Below are 8547 nucleotides of genomic sequence, written 5' to 3'. Positions count from 1 at the left end.
TTTATTATAAAATTAATTCAATGAAATATGGAAAAACTCGTTCTCAAAGAAGTTTAGTTGAGATATAAAATAAATTTTTAAAATCTATTATATAACCTTTTTCAAGTGAGTAATGAAACTTGAACCATAGATATATTTCAAAACAAAACGGAATATGCGAGTTCTTTAAGGTATATTTTGATATATTACAAAATAATAGGCTTCAAACTCATTTTTTTTTAAATAAAGGAATACTGCTGCATATTTCTTTTGACGTGAATGCTAAAGAAATCTACCTCTGTTTATTTAGAGATATATTTCGATAGGTTCTTTTTTCCTCAGAGAAAAACTGTAATAAAAAAATGAAGAGAAAAATATTATATGAAATAAAAATATTATGTTACCATTGAGTTGAAAAAGATGATAAAAGTTCAAAGAGTCATCAAAAACTCAATTTTTCTTTCCGCATGAGTAGTCTTACAGATAAAGCCATATTTTATTATATGATTTTATTTTATTTTCGCAATAAGACAATAAATTTTAATAGATCATATAATATATTAATTTGCAAAAGAATGGTATACAATCTCCTCACTTTACGCAAAATTGTTTTGAAGTTATTTTACATAATTTGAAGAAAAAAAGAATGAAAAACAATTAAAAAGGGGTTTTGTTTTGACTTAAATAGAGCAATTAAAATGCAATATAATAATATAAATAAAGAAATATCGATGTAATATTTTAACTCGAATGTTTTGGAGTAGAATAATGGATCATTTTTAAGTTGTTTCCCACAGTAATATATTTTCAAAATTTAAAGTGCAATACGAAATCTAACATAAAATTATTTTTAAAAAGAATTTATTTGCACTTATTCCTCGTTTGTCCATGAAAACTTTAAAATTAAGCTGATAAGAAATAATTTATAATAAAAAAATTATAAAGGTTTTGTATAAAATCTTTCATAAGTCATTTAGTATTTACTTTTGTTTCTTTTATTATTATTCAAGAAACGTAGCAAAGCTATTTTTTTCTTATTAATACCGTATATTTTTACCTTCATATTAACATATACACTGTAAAACATTCCGATCAATTAAAGTAAAAAGTACCGGCACTCAGGGTACGGAAACTTTTTACTGTAAAATCCATGTTAGGGTAAACTGATATACCATAATTTTTACAATCACAATTACAGTAAAATTATTGAATCGCTCTAATTAAATAAATATTATTATGAGCATTGCTGTATATTATTTTAAGCTGAAAATGGATTTTACGGATGATGATCCCTGAGTACCGGTACTTTGTACTGCAACTTGATCCAGAATATTTCCCATTGCTCTTCATTATTATTTTGAATTTGGGAGTAAGTTAATAGTTTCACATTTAAGTGAGAGATAAAATTTTTTACCCACTGACTGAAACATTAATGCAGATGTGAAAGTATGCATTATTTTGAAAACGAGAACAAAAAAAATAGTATTTACAATGATTTCTTACGATTACACATATTATTAACATACAAGGCGAATACCCGTAAAAGTTTCTGTATACATTAAAATAAATATCTGCAAATTAGTACGTGTTTTAGGGAAGAAAATGTTTACTTGTAATTACGATTGTATAAACATAACTTATAAATTAAATTGTCATACAAATAAAATGCAAAAAAATAAAAATAAATTTTAGCAGTTTATAAATAATAGAACACTATTAGATGACATAAAACTACATATAAAAGATAAATATAAATATTTATATGGATTTATCTCCCACACGATGCATTAAAATATATTACGTAGATAAGATGTCACCGGAATTATTTCATAAGACGTGAAAATAAAAGAGTGGTTATTGACTCTTCTTCTTATTGAAGTGTTGTCTACCATTGGATTACATCCTCTCTTCTGACAACAGTAAGCCCTTTCCTGACAGAGGATAAGTTGATAGAGGATAACAGTAAATATTAGAATCACAACATTGAGACTCCTAGTAAAAGAGTGGGAGTCATTCGGGTTATGAAAATTAATAGCACTCAGGTTTAGATTGGTGTACATAACAAGATGGGTGTGTATCAGAAATTTAATCGAATGCATATTGTCATTGTTGTTGTCTTGCCTATATCAGGTGCTAAATATTATCAAAAGTTAAGAAGTTGAGTTTTGCGAGTTTTGTAACCTAAGGACTATATAGGATGTATTCTGGTGATGAGCCGAGTTTAAACTTGGATCTGAAATAGTCTGGCAGTTGAAAAAACTCTGTGGAATTAATTCAGTTTGGTGTAATGTCTGCTTATGGGATAGTATCTAGTCGTCTTGTCTGGAGATATGTTTAAGTCCTAGGAGTGTCATGTCGGGAGTTTTGCTATTATGGATGAAAGGTTTCTAAGACAGTTAAGGCCTGGAAAGGAAGGTTTTTCACCCATAAAATACAGAACATTTACGAAAAACTAAGAGCAAAAGTGATATTTGTTTTTTTTTTATAATTAGGTTATAAAAGTTTTAAAAATATTTACTTAATTTTACATACATTTCTATTATGCTTTATTGGTTTATAAACTTATGTGTATTATTAGAGTAAATGAATTCAAATCTTCGGTGCTTTTGCTTTTTTATCCAATGGATGTTTTATATTGTTTAAGTATTTGTTAGCAAGGGAATCCACTAATTTTGCTCTCGTTTATATATAATTATGAATTTTTTTTAATTCTCTCTAATTAAATCTTGTTTACTGCTGAATAGAAATGTTTAAAATCATGTCACAGTAGTTTTGAAGCGAAGGAAACAGTTTTTGCAGAAAAATAAGAGACCAAAAAATCTATGGTTTGCAGCAAGAAGAGCTAATGTTTCTAAAGAGTTAAAGTTAGTAGTTAAGGTCTAATCTTCATCTTCTAAAAAGAGTAAAATTTTAAAAATTATGGGAAAAAAAGAAATACCTCAATACCAAGTTTCCATAATTTCGTTTAATACTGTGCAGTAAAACGTATTATATAATAAATTTAAGAAACTACATCGTGGTTTCAAGGTTCAGAAATTTTGATATAAAAGTTCTTTCCATCATTAAACCCCAAATTTATGATTATATAGTTTCAAAATAAAATTAAAATTTACTTTTGTTTTCAATGAGTCATTTATATTTGTAAGTTTTTAAACTCCTACGCTATGCGTATTTTCAATGGAACTGTTTTTAAATGGCTCATAAAATTTTTACGATTACCAATTTAATACTAACCTTACATGACATTATTCTATTATAAACATTAAATATTAAATACATTTTTCATCTTTTTTTCTTCAAATAAAATCCTCAATCAAAACTATAAATTTCATCATAAATTAAAAATGTTACATTGCGGAAATGAAATTATAATTTCAACCATAAGCCATTCTTAGTTTAGACCATAATTTCAACCTGCAATTTTCAGAAAACTACGTAAAATAATTTGTACAGAATAATTCTGTGTTACAAATATTGTAAAATAATTTGAAACACGGAAGTTTACTATCTACATAAATTTCTAACCTAAGAGTGTAAAATTTAAATACAATATCATTAATGACGTTTGAGTTAAATTACTTCAGATAGAAATATATAGTTCTAAATAATGTGATTGAAAAAATAAATGTAACACTTGATTTATAAAAATTACTGATTTCATGAATTACTGATTTTTGATTTAATAAAAGTGTTATATAAATTGAATTTGAATATGTACTGTACTTTATTAATGTGAATAATTTCTTTAATAACTTATCGAATTTGGTTTTATACGATCAAAAGTTATAAATGTTTTAAATAAAAATTATAATTGTTTGTTTTAATTAAGTTTTAAAAATTATTGAGATTTTAAATTATTTTAAAAAGGATAGGTGTATTTATTTTGATTTATTAAATGATACTAAAAATAATCAATGCAATTATTTTTTTAAACAAATTGATAAAGCAATATTTTTAAATGTTTTTATTCTTAAGTCTTATTCGTTATTTTTAGGAATTCCTTCTAAATACAAGAATTTCATGGATTTAGTACTTTTTTTCTTCTATTGTCTAAATAAAATAAAATAAAAACGGGCACTCACTGCCAATTAGAAAAATTACAGTTTCGAAATTGATTTTTAATTATATAGGAAAAGTAAGCAAACATTTTATTCTAATTTTATATGCTTATTATTATTTTTTTCAATTTGATTACTTACTTTACAAGCATTTAGTATAGCTATTATTATACACTACGGAGTAAATTTACTCATACGTTAAAAGCTACAAGGAATGCATTATATTAAGCAATCTTTGCAAGATCTTAAAGCAAAATATTTTTTTTCGTAAAGGAAAAAAAACTTTGTGCAATTTTGAAGCTTTTTTTTAATAATTTCTTTAAGCCTCAAATGTGTTATATTTCTTCTTAATTTTGGTTTTGATTCATGATACGCGTTTAAAGGAATTTCAAATCAGAGTTTTAGAATATATATAAATCAAATAAAATGTAACTTTCATATCCAAAGAGCTGTAAAAATGAAACAGTTTTACAAATATTTATCTTTGAGTTAAATTCGTAAAATAAATATGGAAGTATCACATTGAATATTAATGTCTATAGCTTGATTTCAATTTTTAAATCACGTATAGAGTTATAAGATAAATATTTGTTCTTAGATATTGTTAAAAATAAATTACGAGTCAAACATTTCTATAAAATTTCTATTATATTTGCAGAAAGAATTAACAAAATTTAAAAATAATTATTTAAATGGTTTAATTAAGCAATACGAACGAATTAAAGTAAATTGTGATGATTAAGTTTATACATTTTTAAACTGCTGAACATTTAAAAATATTGTAAACCTATTTGAGAAATAAACCTTTGGTATAAGTATGAAAAAGAAAAATATGAAATAATCTACATGCAACATTATATCTGCAGACATTTTCTTGCAAAAATAAAATAAATCGTAGAACATGATCAGATTTCTGACTTAAACATCAAAAGAAGTCCTTGAGGTCTATTCTTTCTAAATGCTGATTGGATGATCAAGAAAAATCGGGTTAAGTACATACTTAGAAAATCCCTAAGCACTAATCCAAATTAAATAATATGTGAAATGAATACTTTATAGCTCGTCTTCACAGTGGCTAATGTTCAGTGCTGCGAAGAAAAAAAACTAACCGCAATAAATAACTTTTGACTTAAGATTCGGATCTTCATCCAGAACTCAATGGTTCGAGAGGGTAACCTCAAATATGCTAATTAATAAGTATAGAACGATATTTTAAGTTACCAAATCAGACACTAAAACGTGTCTGATTCGTGTCCGAAATCCGATTCGGATTTCTTACCCTAAAAATATATTAGGGAGCAGGAATCTGGAAAGTATAATCCACATAGTTTGGTCAGGAGTGCGATCCAAAATTTGGACCCTTTAACGTTAATTTTACATTTTTGAGTATTTCACCATATCTCGAATAGTTCCTGAAAAATAGAATTTAAATGTGCGATATTTCTAAGACTTAATTTCTCTTGAACTATTCAACCGATTTCGAGCAAATTTTGTATTTTGTCATGTAAATTTACATATTTTAAAATGATGTAAAAAATTGTATACCTCTCAATTTAAATTGTTTTAGAGTATTATCAAATAAAATGATAGAAAATAATAAATGCCTACTAAAATTTATTTTTTGCATGGAATTATCTTTGGGCAAGCGAATTTTTCAATCGTGTGCAAGCTTCAATAGTACTCGAGACAAGGCGAAATGCGCTAAAAGTAAAATTATCATTAAGGTATTAGAACTTTGGATCGCTCTCTTGACCAAACTATAGGAATCATATTTTCCAGATTGCGGCTACCCTCTATATTTTGGGATTCAGAAGTCCGAATCAGAAGGAAAAAAATTTATGTTTATTCAGAAAAAAGTACCTTTTCTGTCTGATTTCGTAACTTAAAATATCGTGTGCGCTTATTAATAAGCTTATTTCAGGTTACTCCCTCTGGCCATTAAAATTGAGTCCCAGAACGCGAAAATCCGATCATTAGATCAAAAGTTATTCAGAGTGGTCCATTTTTCTTATTGCACTGCACAAAAAATGTATAGTATCCGTATGTATAGTACGGAACAGATTAATAACATTTGATATAAAAATAAGTTTTTCACGTACTGGGATTTGTTTGTAATGACTTAAGTCACGCCCCCCTAGGGGGGCGTGAGCACACTAAAGGGGAGGCACGAGAATATCCAAGCGAAAATATTATTTTAAAAAAATTGATTAACTGACTGAAAGGAAAGCACACACACACATAGAAAACAAAATACATTTCGGCATATTTAATAACTTATTAAAGTAAAGCAACTTACCTAATAAAAACTTAAGGTGGCTGAGCTAAAGGTGGCCATAGCTAAGCTTTAAGGACTTTTTTTTAATTTTTCGCTTCAGTCTGTTTGGCTGAAATTTTTTTGTAATTTCTTAAACCTCTCTCTAATACATGTCACATATACCTTTAATTGTAAAATAAAATTTCATTTATTTTGTAGTGCAATTTCAAAATTACAGCATTTGCACCTAAGTATGTCCAAAGGTACCAAAGGTGTCCCATATATTGAAATCACTTTATCACTTACTCAAATCATCTTTAGAAAAGACACTAGCAAACGTCTTCTGAAAAGGCACTTTAAGTGTCTTGCTGGTGGGGACAAGTTTCCCGACTTTAAAAAAGATATATTTGGTTTTAGAGTGTATAATATTTTATATGTCATTTACTTTGATGATTCTCGTGTGACGTCACTAGCTATTATTTTGAGTTAACTCAATAGAATAAAGCAAAATTACCGAGTTAGTTCTTTTAAAAGCTTTAACTGGTAGGTAAGAGTTTTAACTAACCATACTAGAGCTAACTAAAACCTATAACTAGTACAAAAATACCCAATTTTAAAAGAAAATACCAGTATCTATCACAAAAACACACATAACTAACATAAAAATACCTTAACAAATACTTTAAAATGCAAACAAAACAAAATATCGCAAAATCTACTAAAGTGCAGAAAACGTCAAAAAATTATAAAAATTTAAAAAAATACCGTTCCACATTTGCCTAAAATGAAATGAATCTATTGGTATTTAATTAAATCATTCCTTCTTGAGAAATGTATACTACGTACTGATTAATAATTAACACTTTTATAGATTTCAAGTTCGTTTTCGAATGTAGCCCACATGTCTTCAAGGTGCCATCGGTGTCGGGCCACCTTGGGAACATTTATATGGTCAGCATTCTCAAGACTTAAAACTATTAATCTGATGAATTAATTAGAATTGAAGTAATGAGGTTAAAAAAAAAGAAATAAATTTTCAGAAAACATGTAACTCAAAGTTATAAGAATTTGAACACATATAAATTACAACATATACATATACCTAGAAATTAGAACGATAGCTACAAAAAATTAAATCACTTCATACAATGGGCGCCATTCAAGGAAATCTCTTCCAATTCAGCCACGTGCACCTCAGATACAAGATTTACAATGCATCAGAGCCATCTTGTGATTAAAAATTAAATTAATTTTACTTTTGGGAGGTCGCCTACATTAGAAACACTGGCCAGTATTGGTTCACCCACCTTTCTTAATCAAAACATACTAAATTAAAAACAAGTTTAATAATTATTAATGACTTCCTTGGGCCAGTCTTGCAGAGCAAATTTCTTCAAAGGAAGGCTTTGCATTAGAAATAGCCACTCTCAGTTCTGTTTCTATATTTAGCCGAGATCTATATTTTGTCTTCAAATAACTCACAGCAGAAAATCCAGTTTCACAAAGATAGGATGTTGAAAACAGTAATAAAATGCGAAATGCCTTAGTTTTTAGTGCAGAAAACTCCTCCTCTACTCCTGTCCAAAATTCCAATAGTGATTTATTACTAAATTGTCTTTTGGTTTCGCCACTTGAAGTGAAGTCTATGAATTTTTCTTCCTCATCAATTGAGAGTCTTTCGTGAGTCTCATGAGAGTAACTGACTATTTGTTTGACATCCGCATGAAAATACATTTTTAAAATTCTTTCCCAGTATGGGCTAAATGATTTTCAATAGTTACAAAAACAACTTTTGCTTGTTTTTCTTCAGCCTTGTAAGTTTTAGTGCAATCATCCACATTTTCAACCATTGTTAGGTTTATTTGCTTTAAATTTCTGCTCCACAATTCCAATTTCCTACAAAAAGCATTAACTTAATCACTCGTATCCAACATTTGCTCCTTGAAGTTGAAGATTCAAGTTATTTAATTTCTCGAATATGTCGACCAAGTAGCTCAAATAATTCACGAAAATTAACAGCTTCCAGTCTGTTTTCTTCTTCTAGGAAAATGGCGATTTCTTCTCTTAATTCATAAACACATTGCAAAAATTTCCCACGTGATAACCATCTTGCTTCGCAATAAAATAGTAACACCAGATGTAATAAACCCATGTCTTTACAAAGTGCTGAAAGGATTCTTGATTTTAGGGGTCTCATTTTTATATAATTAACAAATTTTTACATAGTTAACACAATATTCGGACCAGGACTCATTT

The 8547-nt window shown here is 27.6% G+C and overlaps 1 protein-coding gene across 1 annotated transcript; it reads right to left on the bottom strand.

The window, feature by feature from the left end:
* Positions 1-7644: 7644 nt before the first annotated feature.
* LOC122270208 (zinc finger BED domain-containing protein 5-like) lies at positions 7645-8025 on the bottom strand. Its single transcript, XM_043046785.1, has one exon. It carries the CDS (start codon positions 8023-8025, stop codon positions 7645-7647), a length of 381 nt encoding a protein of 126 aa, XP_042902719.1.
* Positions 8026-8547: the final 522 nt, after the last annotated feature.

This window comes from Parasteatoda tepidariorum, chromosome 7 (genome assembly GCF_043381705.1).
Source record: "Parasteatoda tepidariorum isolate YZ-2023 chromosome 7, CAS_Ptep_4.0, whole genome shotgun sequence".
Lineage (NCBI taxonomy): Eukaryota > Metazoa > Arthropoda > Arachnida > Araneae > Theridiidae > Parasteatoda > Parasteatoda tepidariorum.
The sequence above is the reverse complement of the archived record's forward strand: the minus strand, read 5'-3'. Positions and strand labels throughout refer to the sequence as shown.

What these genes read in the sequence shown, in the direction of transcription:
- LOC122270208 (XM_043046785.1), bottom strand. Translation starts at nt 8,025, where the DNA reads ATGTATTTTCATGCGGATGTCAAACAAATAGTCAGTTACTCTCATGAG.